Source organism: Hibiscus syriacus, unplaced genomic scaffold (genome assembly GCF_006381635.1).
Source record: "Hibiscus syriacus cultivar Baekdansim isolate YM2019G1 unplaced genomic scaffold, ASM638163v2 tig00111022_pilon, whole genome shotgun sequence".
Classification (NCBI taxonomy): Eukaryota; Viridiplantae; Streptophyta; class Magnoliopsida; order Malvales; family Malvaceae; genus Hibiscus; species Hibiscus syriacus.
In genome coordinates, this window is record NW_024062956.1 from 2,569,364 (window position 1) to 2,592,472 (window position 23,109).

The window sequence follows — 23,109 nt, forward strand, 5'->3', positions numbered from 1 at the left end:
TTTTTCCCACTGAAATTTCAAAAGTAACAAATTGGTCACTAAAACATCATATAGGTCATTGAACAATGATTTTATATCTAATTTACCCCAAAAACTTTCTAATTTATTTTTTCATGCTAAGCCACTAACCTGAAAGCGCATTGACTATATTGATGGAAAGGTCCAACTTGATACCAGACCACCACTTAACTATCAGTTGCCAATTATCATTGCCGATGCCATATTAGGACGTTAGAAAATGTATCCTAATGGATATGATGATTTGGTTTCAATTTATTTTTTCTAGGGATCAATCATGTGTTAAGGACAATCACATTAAGGCTATAAGCTGCTTAATAAACTAATTAGAATGCGTTGGTCGAATTAACTTTGATTTTCCTCCCTTTAATGTTGTTACGAACCAAACTCTTCTTTCATGGAGCAATGATAGCCAATATATTTGTACTCGCGATGATATCATGCCGACTGCACTCTGGATTTGGAACATACACCATTTGGAATTAGCTACCATCTTGGTGCAAAAAGATCCTATCCGTGCAGCATACTGTGTAAATAATCCACTACCACAGCTTTCCATAATTGATTTGAAATGGAATTCAAATGGGAGCTATCTTCTCCTCAAAGACAAGGAATCATTCTGCTCTGCCGTCGTGCCTTACTGTCGGAATTTAGTGGCTATAGCTCAGATGAGTGAAGCAGATTTCTCTTTTAGTTTGTTTGCATATTGTTATCTAGAGAAACAGAAATATAAATAGACATCTTTAGTTTTTAATCGAACCCTCCCCCCCTCTCTCAATGTTGTACTATGTTGTTATGTATCTGAGACATCGATGGCAAAGTTATCGAGCTATGAAAATGTTCGTATTATATGATTAAAATTAGATAGAAAATCATTGTTCAATGACATATTTAATGTTTCAGTGATCAATTTGTTACTTTTAAAACTTCAATGGAGAAAACAAAAATTTACTCAAGCATTAATGATCATTGTATAGTTTACCCTTTAATTTTATATATTAACTATGTCACATCAGCTATTTGTTAAATGTCTAACGATAATTAACTCTCAATAACCATATCTTAATTAAATGAAAATAAAAATACCAAATATTATAATTTTTGAATTAAAAATGTATGGAACTTAAATGAAAATGGTTAATCCTGTAATTTACTGGGGTATATATTTTGAGGGTAAATTATAAATTTGGTAACTGAATTTTATCCTCTCTCCTATTTCACTTATTTTACTTTAAATATTTTTAATTTCCTCACTGAACTTAATACATTGAGTTTTTTGCTCACTAAGACTTTTTTTCACTAATAACATTATAAATGGATTGTTATATAGATGAAAAACGATGTCGTTTTGACAAAAGTTTTAAATTTTTAGAATGAAATCGTTTTAAAGCCGTTAACTATTTAACGGCGGAATGACTAAAAAACTTAATGTATTAAGTTAAATGAGAAAATTGAAAACTTTTAAAGTTTAGTGAACAAAATAGGAGACTGAGTAAAGCTTAGTGATGAAATTTGTAATTTATTCTATATTTTAAACGTAGAAGAAAGGTTTTGAAATAATTTTAAAATGAACACAAAAGAAGTTGGACGGCTGCTTTGACGTGGTCTCAATCCCCGCCATGAATTCAAAAAGAAGTTGGATGGCCGCTTTGGCGATGACGTGGTCTCATTCCCCGCCATATATTTGATTCTCAAAAACAAAAACAAAAAAACCATTCATTCAACCAGTGTGATTTCGATGAGAAAGCAAGTAGCAACGGCGTCTTCTTTGTTAGTGAATGGCTTAAGAGCTCTCTTCTTAGTGTTGTGCTGCTTGATGATAGCCACTCTCATTTACACCATCCTCATCGATGGCCTTCCTTTCCGCTGGGAAATCCTTACCCCGTAATCTCTCTCTCTTTATTTCCTTTTTGAATTAGGTTGTACAGTTTAAGATTCTGGGTTTTCATTATCATCGAAGTTTGATGGGTTCTTTTTTCATGTATTGACGAGGATCTTGTAGGTGGATGGCTGCAACTTTGGTTGATTTCTACATCAATGTTGTACCTATCGCTGTATGTGCACTATCTACTCTCTTGTTCAACTTGAATTTTCTTTTTAATGATTTAAAACATCAACTTTGGTATATACTTCTAAGATTAAATTAGTGATTCATATCTATTTCATTTAGCCACAGCTTTTTTTAAAAAAATATTTAACATTTAATGATTTCTATACTAAAAATACTATGGTGAATACTAAAAATACTAAATTAGTGATTTGTATCAAGTTGAATACTAAAACTGTTCTACTCTCTTCTTCAACTCGAATTTTCTTTTTAATGATTTCTATATTATTTCCTCCCAAAATAATTCTTCACCAAACAGTCGTTCCACAAACTTCGGTGATATCAAACAAAATCCGAGTCATGATCTCTTATATAAATTTCTATATTATTTCTTTTTCTAACCACAAAGGAAATTTAAAGTTGTACATTACATTTTGTCATTTGGTGAGAAATGATCAATTGTACTATTAAGGACGGTCAAGTATTGTTTAGATTTGGTGAAACATTTATAATTTTGAGAGGTTAACGGGAAAATAATAGTTTTAAGGTCTGATATATGCACTCCTGACCCCGACCCTACCCTACCATGCCTGAGGATTCTGCAAGTCATATGTTTTACGGTATGATTTCGGATTTCCATGTATATATGTAGAACTTTGGTGCTTTTATATCTGTGTCTGTGCTTTAATTGTGTTGCTTATATTATCCGTAATCTAATACTTGTTGGTATAGAGAAAGAAGATTAATTGTCGTTCCGTTCTTCAAAAGATGGGAGAGTTTTTTTTTTATTAAATTTCTATTGGAGATAAGAAAAAAAAAATGCTTTACTGATTTTTCTAATGCATCAGGTTTGGGTTTCCTACAAAGAATCAAGTTTGATTATTGCTACACTTTGGGTAATTATGCTTATATGTTTTGGCAGGTATGTTCAATATCTCTATCTGGATATTACACTTATGTATGATTCATGTGTTGTTTCAAAAAAATGGTTAACACATAAACTTCCTTCAGTTGTTTCAAATGTAAGTTAATGTTATATCAAATGCATTCTAACATAATTTACAGTCTAAGCTAGAGAATAAATGAAGAGAAATGGTAAATAAAGTTGAAACAAAAAATGATTCAAGGGGATTCATTATGTGCATGTTAAATGAGGAGAAATGAATTTAATTGCTTATTTGGTCTTAATCCTACCATTGTAAATTTCAGTTGAAAAAAAAATATAAAGCTTCTTGGTATTACTCTTTTGAAAATAATAGTCTTTGAACTGCTATCTTGGAAGTAGTTATTTGTTGATCTTTAACATTATTTCTTTCTTTCCTTGGTTTATTGATTATTTGATACAATTTAATTTTATACCTTTTCTTTTTTTTTTCCCCAGCATTACAACATCTGGCTACCTTTTTATTCAATTTCTCAAACTGTCTCCTCAAGAATCTTTGGAAAATCCCATTTATCATGTTCTATTGCACCAGATGAGCAAGTAAGGACCCAATCTCCAAGTCTAATACTAGAAAATTCTGTCAAGTTTCCTATGACATGTTAATGTGCCATTCTGATATGTTATATTTCCCTTTTCAAATTATCGATCTATTGATCTGTACTCAGTGACAAAACATAGTTTTATTCCTAGATTAATATCTTTTACAATTGACATGGATGTGCTGATATGGGTTCTTCTATCTTTGTCAAATTGCATAAATGTCAAAATGATTAGTTAACTCATCATATTTCACATGGTGGTAGTCTTCATGTGATGGTTCAAAGATTGATGGATAGGATTGGCATGTTGCTTCTATTGTGCAAAGAATGTCCACCTTGATTAATAATGACAGTTTTTAGTTGGTTGATGAACAGAATAAGTCGTAGTTCTAATGCTTTCGAAATTCTTTGTCTAGGAATGATACAAAAACAAAGGGGAAGCACTCATCTGTTGTGATTTCAAGAATCCTCTTCAGTGTTTTGGGTTGCTTGATGTTGGGAACTTTGATCTATACTCTCTTAACTAATGGTTCGCCTTTCCGCAAAGAGCTACTAACTCCGTAAGTTTTGTTCCCCTCTTTTATTGGAAAACATTTTTACTCCTCTCAGTATGGAGTAATTTATCAATGATTATAATGCTTTTGAAGAAAATGGGATCATATTCATACTACAGACTAGGCATCGACGTACCGTATTCTCGGTAGATCTTGCAGCAGCATCTTTTAAAGTTTCTTGAGTGGTATCGAACTTCAATATTGTCTTAAGATGAGAAATACATAGATAAATATACAAGTAATATAAGTTGAACCCATCATGCTACCTTGGTGGTTAAAGGGATTAAGGGAGTGTTGTTCTCCCTAGAGATCTCAGGTTTGAGCAGTGATGTCTGTAGGGTGTTTGTGCGCTCATTATCAATGAAAAATACAAAGAAAATACCTAAATTATATGAGAATATGAAATTTTTGTGGGTGTACAACCGCCCTTGCCAGCTCCCCTTCGGTCCATCCCTGAGCTAATTGTTTGTCAGAAGCTACAAGAAAGTAAAGTTGGGTGGTGAATTGTCAAGATGGTTTGGGAGGGTTCGATGCATAGAATAAGGAAGAGAGGTCGGTCGAGGCTGTCATTTGTTTAGGGGGTCTACTTACGTATGTATCAATCATAGAGTTGCTAACATGTTCACTAACAATCATTTTATACATTCCTTGCAATTGCTTATCGCTTCGTAAGAGTTGCTTATCTTTCTGGAAAGCCTAACTAATTGCTAAATTGTTTGCAGGTGGATAACAGCTACACTAATTGATTTCTATATAAATGTTGTTGGTCTATCGGTAAGTTTGAAATGCAAACACATGAGATACACACCGCGGATGTTTGTTTTTAACTTGTCTTGAATGTTAGTTTTTATGTTGGCAAATAAATTGTAGGTTTGGGTTGCCTACAAAGAATCAAATTGGATTTCTGCAGTTTGCTGGATAGTCCTACTCATATGTTTTGGCAGGTATACTTTCTTACCTCTCAGTATATGATAGAAATGATGTTTTACCATTTCAAAATGGGATTTTTTTTTATAAAAAAAAGTGAAATGGAAAGGAAGATATTAATATTTCCTTTCGTCCAACTTTTCAGCATTACCACATGTGCCTACATAGTCAAGGAACTCTTCAAGCTTGCTTGGCAAGATCCTCTCTACCTTATTTTGATAACAGAAGACGATAGGCAAGTATATAAAACTACCTTTTCAGAGTTTTACTAGTAATCTCTAATTTCAGAACTTTTATGTTAGTCTTGTGCATTTGATTGAGCTAAGTATTCATGGAGAAAAATAATCGGTCATTTCTGTTATATTCGAGTTTAGGTGGCATGTCTGGTATAAAGCTATAAAGTGTAGTTTTAAAATTTGCGTTGAGCAATTATCAATCAATTAGTCTAATAGAACGAGATTTAAGATTAGTGAAGCGAAGTGGAGGTTTGATCTCTAACGTTGTTAATAGAATAATCTTGATTGAGAGGATCGTCTCTATAATAAGTCATAATTAACAGATCCTGATAATGTGTTATGAACCGAAAATCGAATGGTGCTATGAAAGATTGTACCAAAAGGACCACCAAAATATGTTGAATCACTGTTAGTTGGATTTTATTTTAATTATATTGCGTAAGTTTTAGTATAAATAGATTAGAATAACTTAGAGAGAGATGAGGATATGTTATATGTTAAACATTTGGCTGCGGCTATTTTCTCCCAACGTTCAGTGTTCCTTGCCGAAGCCTTTCTTATCTATCTTATTCTCCTTTCTCTATTTATTCTACTATTGTTACTGAAAATTACAGGAAGGTTCATTACATAATGCAAGTTAACATACCTCCTTAGATTAGTTTGTTTTCCATTTATTTATTTAAACTTTTGTTATTTGGTTTTTTTGTTTATGTATGAGAAAGTAAGAATTGTGCTTATACTTTACGTAGGGCAGAGAACACGTATGAAAGCATAGAATAATGGTGAGCAGTGTAACAAAGAAGTTGAAAAGCAAGTAGATTTCTTGCTGGTTTAATATGATTTTCAAACAGCAACATGACATGTAATTTCTGTTATTTCCCCCCTATATATCTCAAGTTGAATTTATGCCGAATATGTTGATATTAATCAGCCCCAGATTTGTTGATATGTACAACTCAAATACTTCACTGCCAAATCTCCTCTATTTGACAGTAAACAATTAGGTTTTATGTATTGAAACGGTAAAAAAAAAGTAGGTTAATTTGTTAAATTTGTTTTATATATTGTTTAGAAGTGATAAGACTTGAATTTATCAATTATGTGTTTCGTTGGTTTCTTTTACCTACCAACTCTCAAAATTGTTTAATGTGACAAATCACCTAACCATTGAGCACAGGAGAACCAAGCATTTAGTGGGTATCTTGTGCAGGTAACTTGCTTTTATAAAGTCATTATCAGCTTATGGATCACATCACTAGCGATAGTATTTAGCGGGTGTCTTTTGCAGGTAGCTTGCTTTTATAAATTCATTATCGAGATAAAACAAGACATTAATGATAAAGTTATTTTTAAGGTGATCGTAGCACCGTAAATCGTATCTGTAACATAAACCTCAATAGTTAAAGGATATATTGATTTTTTTAAGGTGTTAGTTCGAGCAGTTGCATCTATAGAATATGCGTATATTATCAATAGTTTAGAAAAATTCTAGATAAATATGACCTTATTTAATCCCAGACTAATAAAAATAATTACACGGGTTAGGTCGGGATGAGACAATAGATCCTTTAAACAATATCAAAATCTTGAATATGCTGTTAATAGAATAAATTGAGTTGGGAAGATTGATTTCATACTGAATCAATATAGTATCATATCTGAATTAATCGATTAATATACCAAATACAAGTGATTAAAAAAACCTATGTTCATGTATCAAATTTTACTAACTTATCGACATATAGTTGAATCCAAGCATGATTTTGTGTTATACATGAAAAAAAAAATCCACTTTGCGTAATAACATATCATGGCATACCAAATAGTCTCATTTATGCATAAAGGCATAAGTTTTCACAACGCATGCATCCAAAGATCATATTAGGGCATTTACACCACTTCAACACAAAATTCATAAACAAAACATACTAAATCATGAATATACGCATTTTAAAGGCGCTAAGGCCATAACAAAATATACCAAAAATATATGTGTAAGATTCATACTTAATGTCAAATTCTTAGTTTTACACCTTTTAAGATTGTTGGATGAGAGAAATCAAAGGTTAAGATTAACATTAGGAAATGAGAAGATATTCATTGAAAAAAAAACAATGAATTAATCTCAGCCTTTAATTTTCCTCATCCAACGATCTTAGAAAATGTAAAACTAAAAATTTTAAATTGAGTGTATGTGAATCCTAACCCATACATATACATATATATAATATATATATATATATATATATATATATATATATATATATAGATGGGCATGGGACCCGAACCCGACGGGTTCTGACACGACCCGACTCGTTCAGGTCGGATTTTTAAAAAAATCGTGTTCGGGTCGAGTTTTTTTTAATGTGATGTTAGGGTCGGGTCGGGTTTGGGTTTAGGGTTAAAAATACCCGACCCAAAAAATATATATAACTTAATCTTATATATTTAAGAATAATTACAATAATACCCCTCTATATATTATTTTTTTCAATTAAATCACTGTTTTTATTGAATAAAAATAATTTTTTATTATTTCAGATCTAGTCGGGTTCGGGTCGGTGAAATCTTGTTTTGGTCGGGTTGGATCAAGTCTCTGGTGGAAGACTCTTTGTTCTATGATCGAGTCGGGTGGACCAAAAACTAGACCCAATCCATGCTCATCCCTATATATAACACAAAATAAGGATCTATGCTCGTCACAAATGATAAATATATTAATTATATATTCTTTGTTAATATTTTTTTAATAACAAAAATTATATTTTATATTTATACATGAATATGTATGGAATGTTCAATAAATATAAATATATGAAAAAAATGAAAAATGATGATGTCAACAATCTGCTGGTTATATGTGTACGAGCAAGTGAGACGATCAATGACAAATGTAGTTTATCTTCAAGGTAGATAAATGTTTAATCTAAAATTTAAATTTTGTTTTGTTTATTATTTATTCATGGTTTGTGTTCGTTTTAAGATTTTATTTATACTTGCATATCTTATACCCAAAATCATCATGCCTAATAATCAGAAATTTGGGTCACCATCCCAAGACAAGATCCATCACCAAATTTCCAACCATTCCATACAAACCTTTGACTGACGAACGATTAGTTTTTTCTCCAGTGAGAGACTTCAAATTTTCCATCACCCTACTCTGTTTTAGGTGTTTCCAAATTTACTGTCGGTGTTCTTCCGGTATTCATTGTACTTCATCTCAATCTTCTTGAGCTTAAGTCCATGTTTCTTTTATTCCAAAAACAAGTAAACGTTATTGAAATTATATTGTAGATAATTTATTTGATCTTTTGATTGAAACAAACCACAAGTCAAAAGTGTTTAACAAGCTAAGCTATGTCACATTTAACCTTTACAAAATCTCATTGAAACCTTTGGCGTTTCATGGAAACAGGTGGGATTTTGTAATCCTGCAAAGGTGGCGGATTTCTCCATCGAGGAAGAGTCCCGGTAAAGAGAAGCGTCTGAAGAAGAAGAGGGCTTGCTTCCATTACAGCTTCCAAAAGCTTCCCTTTCTCGGGCAAAATTTTCCCCTTTGCAAGATTATCAATCACAGAATCCTCGGCGGTCCAAAAATCTGGTGAAGTGACTACATCAAACAAGGAATCCTCTGGGGAAGAAGAACCACGAGAGTGGTGGTGATTATACGTGTCAGATAAACTGTTGGACTCAGTTATGCTCGAGTTTGCTTTCGCTGCAATCGTAAGGAGGTTTTCGGAGTAGGGTTGCAGTTGGGTTGGAGAAGAAGAAGAAGCCATTAACTTGTTAACAAGATTTTGCGATTCATCTCTTTCTTCGCAGGCGAGTTTTACAAGATTGACCAAATGGTTCACTTCATCCCTGTATTTCTTTATTTGTTCCTTGGCTTCCGTTCTGACGGGTTCTAGCTCAATTGCAGTGCATTGAAGCTCGAGTTTCAGTTCATCAAAACTCTATAATAAACACAAAAGACCATTAACTTAGTGGTAAGAGAAGTGAGACATGAAGGAAAAACAAATTTATTATGGTACCTTGTAATGAAACAACGCTGGTAGAGTGAACACCAAAGTAGCAAATAGAGGTGGAAGAAAAAAACAGAGAGAAATGAAGTTGAAGAAGTACCAAAACCATGCATGTCGACCCAGAAAAGGTAAAGAAGAAAGAAAACAATTGAAACAAAACAGAAACCCACCTCTTGATAATTCCACAAGGAATCCAAGTCTTCCATTTTGGGGGGAATGCTAAGAAAAGGAGGACAAAACCAAAAATTGATGTGGAAGAGAGTGTAGAGTAGGCAGTTATTTATAGGGCAATTATTTAGAGGGTAATGGTAATAAGTATAATTAAATACATGTGAAAATATCATATTAATAATATATGTTAATTGTTAATCAACTAATAATTTCTATTCAACATATACTATTCTGACTTAAAATTAAAATGTTGGAGTTAAAATGATTAAAAAATAGAGGATAAAATAAATGTAATGTGAAATATGATGTCGTAAATTTTTTTTAAAAAAAGATAAAACATATTTTACACTCTATTAAAAAATTAATTCATTAAAAATTAACAATCTAAATTAAATGACATAAATATCACTTCTAAAAACTAATTTTGATCAATTTACATGGAGTGTCATCAAAATATTCAATAAAGAACTTTAGCAAAATCCGAATATTCCAACCATATCGTGAAAAACAAATAAACAAAGACTGCTGATGTTTAAAAGTATACTTCAACAAAGACAAAAATGCAATTATTTATTTAAAGTTCCTCAATACAATGAATCTAATGGCTTGTCAGAGATTGTGTTTTAATTACTTCTTGAATGCTTTGGTTTACCAGTTGGGCAGTCCGATGCTGTACATGAGTTTATATCAACTACCTATCTATCTCTTTAATCATAAACGGAGTCACGATATCAATTCAAAAGAGGTAAAATATAACTAATAATATAAATTAAGAGGGGAAAATGAAATTAAATTAAAATTAGAAAAATTAAACAGATATTTTTTTATATACTTTTTTTAAAAAAAAATTAGGGGGACAGTGGCCCCTTGACTAAAGCATGGCTTCGTCCTTGTCTCTAACAATTAAGTTTACTAAAATTAAATAACTTAAAGTAGAACACTAAAGCTCAAGATCATTTATACCCAAAGTCTCTTTATTGTTGGTTTAATAATAAATTATTTACTTTTTTAAAAAATATAAATAAGTCATTCAATTAAACTATTATTATAAATAAATATTTCATTTTTAATATTAGACGAAATAGTAGCATTATATTATTGTTTGTTCTTCTCCTAAATTGTTATTATACACTTTAGACTCTGTTCTCCTAAATTATTTGTTCTTCTTTCAAAAACGTTATATTATTTTCAAGATATAATAATAGTTTAACAGTACTGTGTAGTTGTTTTATGGCATTATGCATTTTTCAACTACTACTTTGATTCGATGAGCTCGTTCGGTATGACAATACCACAAATAGGACTAAATTGATAGAATTTTTAAGTATAAGGATTAAATTTATTAAATTATTTTAAATTAGGACCAAACAAATAAAATATATAAGTTTCATAGATTAAAAATATTATTATATCATAATAGATACCACATTAGACGAAGGTTTCAATTTTAATAATAAAATAATATATTAATAATATCATTTTAATTAAATAATTAGTTTATAGCTTGAAAAGTTAGTAATTTATAACTTTATCTTCTTTTTTCTTTTTGACTTATTAAGCTGCATCATATTTGTTAATAGTGTTGCAGAAGACGGCTATCGGATAGAGCAAAATCGCAACTGATAATTTGAGAAAATAAAAATGAAGATAAAAGAGACACAAAATTTACGTGGAAAATCCCTAAAAATTAGGGTAAAAACCACGGGCAACGGTAGAAGAATTTCACTATGAGAAAATAGGAATTACAACCTCTCTCGATCTACCAAGGAGAAAACAATGATAATTCTCTCTAGATAAAAAGGAGAAAACAACTCTCAAGAAACTCTCTAAAATCTCTCTAGTATTGGAAGAAAGCTAGAATGCTTTGGGATGGTTTTGAAGCTAAATGAGCTAGGGTATTTTATAGTTGAAGCTTTAAGGACTAATTTGTAAATACCCTAAATTTTAGTGACTAGAGTTTGTAATTTGCCCATATAAAAAATCAACAATTTCTACACCTAATTTTCGGTGCCTACAATTGTTGACAAAATTCAATATTTTTTTCTTCAAACCATGCACTTTCGATGCATTGATTTTCAACAATCTCCCACTTGAAGATTTGATTGGAACAATCATATCTTCACACCATTCTTTCTACCATGTACCATCATGTTGCTTACGTCTCTGACAGGCCACAAGAGGATCGACACCAAGTAAATTTATCAGTATGGATCGCCTTCGTCATGAAATCTGCTATGTTGTCTTTGGTATGGATCTTCTGCATATCTACCGTCCCTTCTTCCACCTTTTCACGAATGAAATGGTACTGAACTCGTATGTGCTTTGTCCTTGAATGAAATGTTGGATTCCTTGCTAGATGCAAGGCGCTTTGACTGTCACAAAATAGAGAGACATATTCTTGATTGTGCCCAAGCTCCTCCAATAGCATCTTCAACCAAATTGCTTCTTTACTGGCTTGTGTAGCTGCTACATATTCTGCTTCTGTTGTTGACGTAGCCACAACTGGCTGCAATTTTGAAACCTAGCTTACAGCTCCACCAGCAACTTTGAACACATATCCTGTAGTAGATTTGCTTTTATCCAAATCCCCTGCATAGTCAGAATCTACATACCCATTGATTAGTAAGTTTGATCCTCCGTAACATAATGCAATATTTGAGGTCCCTTTGATGTATCTTAGGATCTTCTTTACAATATTCCAATGCTCTTTGCATGGATTCGCCATGTACCGACTAACCACTCCCACTGCTTGTGCAATATCTGGTCTTGTGCATATCATAGCGAACATTAAACTTCCCACTGCTGATGCATACGGTACTCGAGACATCTCCGTCCTCTCTTCTTCACTGCTAGGACTCATACTGGAGGATAATTTGAAGTTAATAGGAAGAGGGGTAGAAATTGGCTTACAATCTTGCATGCTAAATCGTGACAAGATTTTCTTCAAGTAATTCTTTTGTGAAAGCCAAATCTTCCTATTACTTCTGTCTCGGTGAATTTGCATCCCTAGAATCTTGTTTACTGATCCCAAGTCCTTTATTTCGAATTCCCTAGCCAGTTGTGCCTTCAATTCTTCAATATGATCTTTGTTGGGTCCTGCAACCAACATGTCATCCACATACAACAGCAATATAACAAAATCGTTATCACCAGACCTCTTGAAATAAGCACAAGGGTCTGCATTAAGTCTCTTGTATCCAAGGCACATAATGAAGGAATCAAATCTCTTATACCAACACCTCGGCGCCTACTTTAGACCGTACAGAGATTTGTTCAACCTGCAAACCAAGTTCTTCTTTTCGTCTTCTTCAAAACCTTCAGGCTGGAGCATATAAATCTTTTCTTCAAGATTTCCATGAAGAAAAGTTGTTTTAACATCTAGCTGTTCCAAATGTAAATTCAATGTAGCACACATTGCCAAGACTACTCGAACTGTTGTTAGTCGAACCACAGGAGAAAAAATTTCATTGAAATCAATACCTTCTTTCTGAGCATATTCTTTGACCACCAGTCTTGCACGATACCTCTCCACTTGATCATCACCATTTCGCTTGATTTTGAAAACCCATTTGTTACCAATTGGCTTCCTTCCTTGTGGTAGTGGCACAAGGTCCCATGTATTATTTTTATGAAGGGCTTTGATTTCTTCTTGCATCGTCATCATCCACAGTGAAGCATCTAAGCTGTTTATTACCTCCTGGTATGTTGATGGCTCACCGTCCTCTGTTAAAAGGCAGTATGCAATATTACCTTCTATAACATAATCTGAGTGTCAATTGGGACGTCTTCTCACATGATCTGATTGACGAGTTGTTGGAGCTTCAGAACTCTCTGGTACTTGTTCATCATGTGCTGGTTCTGCTTCAGAAGAATCTCCTTCTTCAAACTCTTTTTCCACATGTATCTGAGTAGTCTATGACTTTTCAGCGCTATCATCGTCTTCTTTTCTTTGTAGTTTATCTTCTACAAAGATAACATCCCTGCTAATGATCACTCTGCGGGCAGTGGGATCCCACAAGCGATACCCCTTTACTCCATCAGCATACCCCAAGAATTTGCATTTCCTGGATTTTGGATCCAGCTTTGAAATTTCTTGGGCGTTGTGCATCACGTACACAATACTTCTAAATACATGGAGGTTTGAATAATCAACTGGTTTACCAGTCCACATCTCCATTGGTGTCTTCAGCTCTATTGCAGTTGATGGAGCTCGATTCACCAAATAACAGGCGGTATTGACTGCTTCTACCCAGAATGATTTTTCTAGGCATGCGTCCCTCAACATTGCTCTTGTTCTTTCTAACAAGGTTCTGTTCATCTGCTCTGCCACTCCATTTTGTTGAGGAGTGTTCGCCTCTGTGAACTGTCTTTTGATGCCTTCTTTCTTGCAAAAGTCATCAAATTCTTCGCTTGTGTATTCTCCTCCATTATCTGTTCTGAAACACTTAATCTTATTTCCAGAATCAAGTTCCACCCGCGCTTTGAAGTTTTTGAAAGTTGAAAACACGTCTGACTTCTTCTTAATAGGGTGCACCCAACATCTCCTGGAGTAGTTATCAATAAATGAGACAAAGTATTTTGCTTCACCTAGGGACGTTACTGGTGCTTGCCATACGTCAGAGTGAACCAATTCTAGAACACTTTTTCCTCTAGAATTTGATGTGTTGAATTTCAACCGGTGCTGCTTACTTGTTATGCAATGCTCACACAAAGGAAGTGATATCTTTTTTAAGCCTGGAAGTAGCTTTTGCTCCACAAGGACTTTCATTCCTTGTTCTGACATGTGTCCAAGTTTCTGATGCCATAGCATTGCCGAATCTGAACTACATGAGGAAACAGAGGCTTCTGCTTCTACCAAAGTCTCTCCCTTCAGCATGTACAAGTTTGCAGCTATTTTTTCGCCTTTCAGTACCACAAGCGCTCCACGGAACACTTTCATGATTCCTTTTCGTGTTTCAATCTTGCTTACATTATTATCCAACAATCCGTAGGATAATAAATTTTTCTTCAGGCCTTTCACGTGCCGCACATCTCGAACAACTTTAATTGTTACGTCATACATCTTCAATTTGATGGTTCCCACGCTAACGATCTCTAAGGCATGATCATTGCAACTATAAACAGATCCTCCTGAGACAGGTTCATAATGATGGAACCATTCTCTTCTTGAGGTCATGTGATATGTTTCTCCCGAATCAATGAGCCATATATCTGCAAATCGTTTTCTTCCTTCCACGGTGGTTGACGCTTCACATCATAGAACATCTCCATCATCTGAAGTGTTTGCGGTATTGCCTTGTGGATTGGAGTTTTTATTTAGACTCCAACAATCCTTCTTCAAATGACCCTTTTTTCCACAGTTATAACACTTTAAATTCTTCTTGCTCCTCGACTTCGATCTACCATGTTTGTGACTGCTGCTTTGGCCACGTTCTGTTGATCTCCCTCTCATCGTTGTCAACGCTTCTGCTTGTTGCAAATTTACTTGTCTGTCTTCCTTGTTCTTGCGCCGATTTTCTTCTTGTAGAACAGCAGCTGCAACGTCATCAAAGACTAGACTGGTGACATTACTGTTTGTCAAGTTGATGATGAGTTGATCATACAAATCAGGTAGACTTTGAAGTAGAAGTTCAGCACGTTCTTGTTCTCCTATTTTACAGCTTAAGGATGTAAGCTGAGAAAATAAAGTGTTCAGTGTATTTAAGTGCTCCGTCACTGAAGTAGATTCTGGCATACGGAGAGTGTACAATTTTCTCTTAAGGAAAATTTTATTGTGCAACGATGTGGCCTCGTACAGTTTGGTGAGATGATCCCATATCTCCTTAGCTGTCTTATTCTCCTCGATACTTGACAATACTTCATCTGCTAATGCTAGATGAAAGTTTGCCATAGCATTTTCGTCCATTTCGATCCATTTGTTGTCGTCTATGAAATCTACTGGCCTTTCACTGATAGCTGCTAGACAATCGTCTTTCCTCAGGATGGCCTTCATCTTCAATTTCCACAATGAGAAATTTCTCCCATTGAACTTTTCAATATCAAATTTCGTTGCCATTGCTTCGTTTACGGATAGCTCCCACTATTTCACTATCGTGAATAGTTCTCTGGAACCTTCAAAGAATGGGTAATAACTTCTTACTTTCTTATTGGAGGATCCACCTTTTGGTGGCAACCACAAAGACAATAAGCAGATATTACACACTCTAATCTAGCTCGGATACCAATTGTTGCGGAAGACGGCTATCGGATAGAGAAAAATCGCAACTGATAATTTGAGAAAATAAAAATGAAGATAAAAGAGACACAAAATTTACGTGAAAAACCCCTAAAAATTAGGGTAAAAACCACGGGCAACGGTAGAAGAATTTCACTATGAGAAAATAGGAATTACAACCTCTCTCGATCTACCAAGGAGAAAACAATGATAATTCTCTCTAGATAAAAAGGAGAAAACAACTCTCAATAAACTCTCTAAAATCTCTCTAGTATTGGAAGAAAGCTAGAATGCTTTGGGATGGTTTTGAAGCTAAATGAGCTAGGGTATTTATAGTTGAAGCTTTAAGGACTAATTTGTAAATACCCTAAATTTTAGTGACTAGAGTTTGTAATTGGCCCATATAAAAAATCAACAATTTCTACACCTAATTTTCGGTGCCTACAATTGTTGACAAAATTCAATATATTTTTTTCTTCAAACCATGCACTTTCGGTGCATTGATTTTCAACAAATAGTTATGACCTAATTTCTTCCTGGACTAGATTATGAAGTTACAATTAAAGCATGTACAAAGTAGTATAATCCGCTTAATCCTTATAAATAAAAACCAGGGATTAAGGTTTTGAGATGTAACAGATATTGTATTTTTTTGACATAGTGAAATTTCTTCTTCTCCACATATAGTTGTTCTCTTTTGAATTTTTCACGTAAATCTTGTTGTTATTTACTTTTTTGTCCGATCGTATTTGTTTTTCGTTAATCGTTCCAATAATTATAACAATATTAAAGATTAAGAAATAGGCTATAGAATTATATATATGAAAAAATAGTGTAAGAAGGTATGTCGACTCTCATAAACAATAGGATTCATTTGAAAATATTTTTCAACAAAAAAGAAACGAATCCACTTTCAACAGCTTAATCATGTTTTACTGATCTAAACACATGCTCATTAACTTATATTGGCATCTACTAGCTCTAAATATAAGGATAAATGCAATGCATTTAGGACTAAGTCCTTCACCTACAAGGGAGAGGTAGTAGCCTAAACCTATCCTAAATATATATAATGGGTTAAGATATAATTACATAATATAAAACTTTTTTAGTTTAATACAGATTTGGAATCGTTAGATGGTTGTGATTAACTTATTTTTCTCCAATGAATATCTTTTCATTTCTTACTATTAATCTCAAATATCTATTTTCACTTATCTAATGATCTTAAATCTATATAAAATTAAAAGAGTTTTATATTATATAATACATCTTATCTCATATATAATAATTAAAAATATACATTAATTAACTACAATTTTGAATAGATTAACGGTACAGTAAAGTGGAGACAGAGAGAGACCGAATCCCTTTTATAGTATCACCTATCTTTCTATTTAATAGAGGTAACGACTTTACCCGTCGACCAAATCATGTGATATTGTGAATATTTAACCATTTTCATTCATCAAATTATTTGCGACGTAAACATCTAACTATCCAATCAAATCACTATATAATCAAGAGAAGATTTTTATTTTGTATTTAATTGTAACAAGAAAAACGAATAAATACATTCATTTATATTAATGACTTTACGTAAATACAAATATTATTATTTGAGTTAACAATATCTAAAACAGGTGGCTAAAAAATATTAATTGATATCTCTCTTTTTCTTTAGGTTGTGGGTTCAATACTTATTAGGAGTAAAAAAAAATTACTCCTCTAAATAGAAATTGTTCAAAAAAAGTATTATTATTTGTAAATCCGTTAAATGATTTTAGTCATAAAAATATTATTTTTCTTAAAGGATTCATATTTAAACAGTTGTGTCTACAGAAAATGTATATATTATCTATAAATATAAAAGAATTCTGAATATATACCACATTATAATCATCCGATACTAAAATATTATTATGTATAAAGTATTGGTAGTCAATAAATAGTCACTTTGTTGATACACCTTCGCACATGGCGATTAGGTACCCTCATGTCTATGATAATGTAAAAAAAAAAAAAAAAGATGCAGATCAGTCGCAAACGCCGACCGACGCCGCAACAACGTAGTGCCGTTGTTTGCATGACATGTGGCGTGAGCACCATGCGGCCAGGCACATCACATGCCCGTGCTGCTGGCTGCTAATCTATGCTATTGCGAAAGATAGCATGTTGCTAATAACTACAAACTTGACGAGGAATTAATGTCATTTGGACCTATACTAAACATTTTTCTTTTTCAAATATGCAAGCAAAGGTCATTGTTCTGTGTTGGCATCATGAGCTTGTTTCTCCTCATTTGAGGAATGCAGTCTACAAACGGCATTGCGTTGGTTCATAAGAAACAAAAAGTGGGTTTTCTTTAGGGATGAGTACGAGACTCAAACTCGACGGATTTTGATTCGACTCGATCTGATCGGATTAGTTTTCTTAAAAGAAATTCAGGCTCGGGTTTAGGCTGAAATATCCGACTTGACCTGATTCAAAAAATAATATAATTATACCTTATATATTTAGAGATAATTATAATAATATTCATCTTTATATTATTATTTTTCAATTAAGTTCCTATTTTATTGAATAAAATTAATAATTCTATATTATTTTGGGTCGGGTCGAAGTCGAGTTTTATCTCAAAAGTCGAGTTAAGTTTCGTGTCAGGTGAAATTACCTTAAACTCAAGTTAGGTTAAGCTTCGGATGAAGAGTATAAAATTTCGGATCATATCGAATTGACTGAAAACTCACTCAACCCGATCCACGCGCATCTCTAATTTTGTTTGGGATCCATTAAGGGGTCAACATGACGATTTTGATGAGACATTGAATAAGGATTCATTGGATTTTATGCTCATATATGGACATTTCATGTAAGTATTTCTACTACTTTTCAATGTAATTTAATGAATCATCTTTTTCTCACCAACTTCAAATTTGATTTCTATTTTCGAAAAAGTATTTTACTTCTTCATATGCCACACTTCACTGTTCATCAACGTGATTGAATTGCTTGACTAGCAATGTTGATAACAACATTTTTTTTATAATACTTCAATTTAATTATCTAAGAGCATGTTTCCGACAAATTCAAAACTTTATGAATATAAGCCACGAAAGCTTGGGTTTAGTTTTAAATTACGTTTTAATCTTATCATATATGGATTCCCCCCCTAAAGTGCTGTTTTATTGAACGAACATTTTTCTATACTAATAGCTTCATATAAAAAAGAATTGATTCAGAAAGTTTTAAATCAATGGACAAGGTACGATCAAGGACGGACGCAATATCTTATATTAAGGAGACGAAATTTAAAATCTTAAGAAGAGATAAATTTATAAGATTATATAACAATTTAATACCTATAACACGTGTAACTTAAATGATCATTTAAATTTGTGTCATACTTTATTGTAGTATGATACATTATACATATGTACTCGTAATTATACGTTTTAATCCAATAATATGAAAAATGTAATTTAAAAATGAGTGTGAGTTGAACTCAATGAATTATCTAGACCACTACAAAATACAGTAGTAAGAGTAGTTAAAATCATCATTCATCGTGCCTAAGTGTAAATCATTTCCAAATTGATTATTCATAAACATATCATGCCAAATGTTTCTCATATCAAATATTCATGCTCAAATCACTTTTCAAATGAATATTCATCATGCTCATTCACATAAAATCAACATGAAAATCATTAACGATATATTGGTTTGTAGTACGTATGAGACAAAGTATAAACTTACAATATCATATATTTAGATCTCCTTAGAATAACTTAGTGATAAATGTTTCATATAATTATTTAGTTTTATACATGAGCTTGGTGATTGAGACCTATGCTTTTTTCCTGAATTAGGGTATATACACTCCTACAGTGATTCTAGACACAATTATGAACCGGGGTCAAAACGCCCCCATAGCGGTTCTAATCACATTTTTCCTTACCAATTAGATTAATGGGTTCTTATTCTGACTATGCTCAATCCTATGGGTTCTAATCACATTGGTGCATGATCACTTTTCAAATGTGTGCTAGCGAGCACTTAATTTAGTCTTGATTTGAAGACTTTGATGAGATATATCCAAATTTCTAAAAATTCTGACTTTATCCATATTCCCTTGGGTTATCACTATTCATGAAACTTTCCAATTTGGTCCTTAACGTAACATTTAAAGCGTTGCATTTTATCTTATAATAATTTTGTTTGGCTCGAGGGAATGTAAAGTGGATATTTTGCATGCCCTTTGTGATTGTCACTTTGTGCTAATGATATGGCCTCAGTTCATTCCCAATAGACTTTATATTGATTTCTTTGTGCTACCCTTGGTTCCCTGATTGCAAGCCGACCTTAATAATTCATGGAATATTGATTTTAGGGAGATCAAATGGTCAGATTTCTTCGGATATACTATTTGAAACTTACGAAAACAACATAATAATTTTGTATTTTATGGGGATGGTTGGCTAGCTCATGCAATCATAACATCTTCATTAAGTTTGGCAAAGTAAATTTCTTCATCTCTTCTACTTTAAGTTTCTTCATCTCTTCTACTTTGGATGTACTAAGCTCAAGGGCCACAAAAGTAATCCAATTGATAGTGATCATCCAACAATTTGGTGAAGTTTAATGTTGATGGAGGTTGTCACACAATTACAGAGACTACTATCAGGGATGGATCAAGGGGTGCAGGAGAGTAAATTATTAACTTTGTGGAAAAGAAAAAGAAAGCAATGAAATCTCTGTCTTTGGGCACTAAAGAGGAGATGGAAACTAATATACATGCACCAAAACTGGGACCGAGTCTGAGAATAAAAGCAGACCAAATATTAAATGGTTTCACATCTGCAACCCTGGATCACATGTTTAACATATTCTAATTAGTGGAGCAGAATAATTATAAAAAACCACTCTTGTTTTTTCATGCAGTAATAGTTTCTATAGACTATCAGAAGATGCTGTAAAAATCTTTTGAAATGTCAATTTCCTCAGCCCTTGGATTGAATTTATTCCGTTTTGTCTCAAGATTGGGTTGTCGTGAATACTGATTCACCTCGACTTAGTGCGCACTACCTCTTTTATGATTGGAACCCCTATTTTTAACTTCAAATTGCAGGTCATTTTCCTCCTTCAAAATATAGTGGCCCTTCACTTTACTTTCTTTTCTCTATTACAACTTTTAATCATTTTGTATCGTTTGATATCATTTGTACTCTTCGTGATATATATATATATATATATATGTCTATAATGGATTTTTATCTCTATCATCTATGAAAATAAATAAGACCAAACCATATTGAATCTAATCTCTTGCGCATATCTTATTTTATGTTAATCTTGTTTTTGATTATTTGAAAACTTAAAATATGCAAAATTTAGAAAGAAAAATGTAGATATATAAATAAATGCAAGTGGGAAGTCACTATAATTAATATATGATTTGAGGAAGATTGCAGATAACAAATACAGTCAGGACCCCATCATTGAAAAGCGTAAGTTCTTCAAATTCATGAAGTATCCCTACAACATATTGATATGCTTATGAAACAATTGCTTTTCTTTTGGACCAGATTTGTCCAAATAAATTCACTGTCATTTATCTTGCCTTTTGTTTTTCCTTTATCACATTAACTGGTAACTAAAACACATGATTTGTGTTCCGCCAACAGTCTTTTTAACTTGCATATCAAGAAGCCAACCATATACTTCAGTGCCTGATAATGAAACCTGATTATTTGTTTTGGGGTTTCATTAATTAGTTGAATAAGTTAATAGCTGAATAAAAGCAATGCTTAAAGGATTCTAGATTCAAACCTTTGATTATATAACAAGATACAGAGGTGATATTATTATTATTGCAGCGATTATATGCAGGATTGAGATAAGAAAGGAGAAAACCCGGCTACACAGGTTAGAGTTTCCCTAGGAAATAGTAGTAGTATTACAGTATGAACAAATAAATGAATTTGTAATTAGCCGGTTAAAGATGTTTTCCCGTATTCATAACGAGAAACAAGTTGATTGGTTGTGAAGATCATCTTACTCTCTTCATCATCCATCTTCCACAGTAAGTCCCAACAGTATTCCCACGAGGGAGAAGCCATTGAAGGACATGAAAAATTGCAACCTTGTTCACTGTAGTTATCAGAAAGAGACAGAGGCTTTATTATTGAGTTTTCTTCGGACATATCAATGTCTTTCCATATATCATCCATGGAGTAACCTTTTTCATCTTCCAATCCTTCCATGTGAAGGCCTCCGGTGTCGTAGAAACTTACCTTTCCGGCATCCGAGAAGGGCGAGGAATCAACTGCAGTAACAGTTGACGATGATGAATGACAATTCGATGATGATGACGATGGCGAGATGGCTTGTTTCTTTTCTTGAGCCTTCTTTCTCATATGAGTCCTCCAATAGTTCTTGATTTCGTTGTCGGTGCGACCGGGTAATTTCCGAGCAATTCTTGACCACCTGCATGTCATAACATGTATGCAATCAAAGCAATCTTTGGGATTTTTTAATGGAAACAAGAGTTTCACAAGTGTTTTCAAACCTGTTTCCCCATTTGGCATGAAGCTCGAGGACGAGGCGTTCTTCATGGGGAGTCATCTTCCCCCTTTTGAGACCAGGGTGCAAGTAATTAACCCATCGTAACCTGCAACTTTTCCCGGTTCGGTTCAAACCTACAACAAAATCATGTGGTTAAAGGAAAAAGGGTCCTTCCCAAAACCTGCCAATCTTCCGGATAATCCTACCTATTTCATTGTCTCCCGCCAGACCTTCAAACCTGAAACTTTTGCTATAAAATCCCATCGCCTGTGTCCGAACAAACGAACAAAGTTCAGCAGTAGGACGTCTTCTTGTTCTGTCCACGGACCTTTTCGGACTTCATCATGCACCATTTTCATTCTCTCTTAGATTCTTCCTGGAAAAGGGTATTTAAGTTCAACAAATTCCTGCTAGTTCATGGAGACATAGGCGTACACTAGTCGAATATATATATAGTATTAAGCTACTTGTTGTGAAGAGGCGTTAATTGTCTCGTTGCTGGTGTACACTAATGAAATTATGATATTATTGCAAATAGTTTAGTGGTGTAATGCGCGCATGCCATTTGTGATAGCAACTTTATGCGTCTGATGTCAGCCACTATAACTAAATAATCTAAGTGATAGATTGATCTGTTAATTTAATTCTCAAAACGTTGTTGCTCCAAAGTGAAACTGCTAAATCTGGCTCATTAATAATACCTAGTAATTCTTCTCACAAATTTGGCTGTGGAGATCTACTAGTAATTCCAAAGACAGTACTAAAAGGAGGGTAAGTGAGTAGCTAATATTTGATTGGATAAGGAGGAATAAGGCAATGGAAGTCCCTAGATATCCTCCTTTCCCCATCCATTCAACTTGAGGAAATG

The 23,109-nt window shown here is 33.3% G+C and overlaps 3 protein-coding genes across 6 annotated transcripts; 1 reads left to right on the plus strand and 2 right to left on the minus strand.

The window, feature by feature from the left end:
• The first annotated feature begins 1,741 nt into the window (after window positions 1–1,741).
• On the plus strand, window positions 1,742–6,324 carry LOC120150230. Of its 3 annotated transcripts, none has more exons than XM_039162917.1 (9): window positions 1,742–1,902; window positions 2,021–2,072; window positions 2,914–2,987; window positions 3,447–3,548; window positions 3,964–4,107; window positions 4,824–4,875; window positions 4,972–5,045; window positions 5,174–5,267; window positions 6,014–6,324. In XM_039162917.1, exons 1-9 carry the CDS (start codon window positions 1,757–1,759, stop codon window positions 6,029–6,031), a joined length of 756 nt encoding a protein of 251 aa, XP_039018848.1. In that variant the 5' UTR covers window positions 1,742–1,756; the 3' UTR covers window positions 6,032–6,324. The 3 variants fall into 3 exon arrangements, with proteins under 3 accessions (XP_039018848.1, XP_039018846.1, XP_039018849.1); XM_039162915.1 differs by having other exon boundaries at window positions 5,174–5,263; XM_039162918.1 differs by having other exon boundaries at window positions 5,174–5,263; window positions 6,019–6,324.
• Window positions 6,325–8,650: 2,326 nt separating this feature from the next.
• Window positions 8,651–9,523, minus strand: LOC120150586. Its single transcript, XM_039163242.1, has 2 exons — window positions 9,460–9,523; window positions 8,651–9,220 (listed from the first exon to the last, which is right to left on the minus strand). The coding sequence occupies exons 1-2, from the start codon at window positions 9,493–9,495 to the stop codon at window positions 8,651–8,653; spliced, it is 606 nt and encodes a 201-aa protein (XP_039019173.1). The 5' UTR covers window positions 9,496–9,523.
• An 11,958-nt stretch (window positions 9,524–21,481) lies between these two features.
• LOC120150331 (transcription factor MYB59-like) lies at window positions 21,482–22,704 on the minus strand. 2 transcript variants are annotated; one of them, XM_039163025.1, is made up of 3 exons: window positions 22,480–22,704; window positions 22,246–22,375; window positions 21,482–22,163 (listed from the first exon to the last, which is right to left on the minus strand). In XM_039163025.1, exons 1-3 carry the CDS (start codon window positions 22,598–22,600, stop codon window positions 21,665–21,667), a joined length of 750 nt encoding a protein of 249 aa, XP_039018956.1. In that variant the 5' UTR covers window positions 22,601–22,704; the 3' UTR covers window positions 21,482–21,664. The 2 variants fall into 2 exon arrangements, with proteins under 2 accessions (XP_039018956.1, XP_039018955.1); XM_039163024.1 differs by having other exon boundaries at window positions 22,448–22,690.
• Between the last annotated feature and the right edge of the window lie 405 nt (window positions 22,705–23,109).

What these genes read in the sequence shown, in the direction of transcription:
- LOC120150331 (XM_039163025.1), bottom strand. Translation starts at nt 22,600, where the DNA reads ATGAAAATGGTGCATGATGAAGTCCGAAAAGGTCCGTGGACAGAACAA. An exon ending in TTTTATAGCAAAAGTTTCAG is followed by an intron (nt 22,376 to 22,479) that starts GTTTGAAGGTCT and finishes ATTTTGTTGTAG; the next exon opens with GTTTGAACCGAACCGGGAAA. An exon ending in CATGCCAAATGGGGAAACAG is followed by an intron (nt 22,164 to 22,245) that starts GTTTGAAAACAC and finishes TATGACATGCAG; the next exon opens with GTGGTCAAGAATTGCTCGGA.
- LOC120150586 (XM_039163242.1), bottom strand. Translation starts at nt 9,495, where the DNA reads ATGGAAGACTTGGATTCCTTGTGGAATTATCAAGAG. An exon ending in CCTTGTGGAATTATCAAGAG is followed by an intron (nt 9,221 to 9,459) that starts GTGGGTTTCTGT and finishes TGTTTATTATAG; the next exon opens with AGTTTTGATGAACTGAAACT.
- LOC120150230 (XM_039162915.1), top strand. Translation starts at nt 1,757, where the DNA reads ATGAGAAAGCAAGTAGCAACGGCGTCTTCTTTGTTAGTGAATGGCTTA. An exon ending in CTATTGCACCAGATGAGCAA is followed by an intron (nt 3,549 to 3,963) that starts GTAAGGACCCAA and finishes TTCTTTGTCTAG; the next exon opens with GAATGATACAAAAACAAAGG. An exon ending in TAAATGTTGTTGGTCTATCG is followed by an intron (nt 4,876 to 4,971) that starts GTAAGTTTGAAA and finishes AATAAATTGTAG; the next exon opens with GTTTGGGTTGCCTACAAAGA.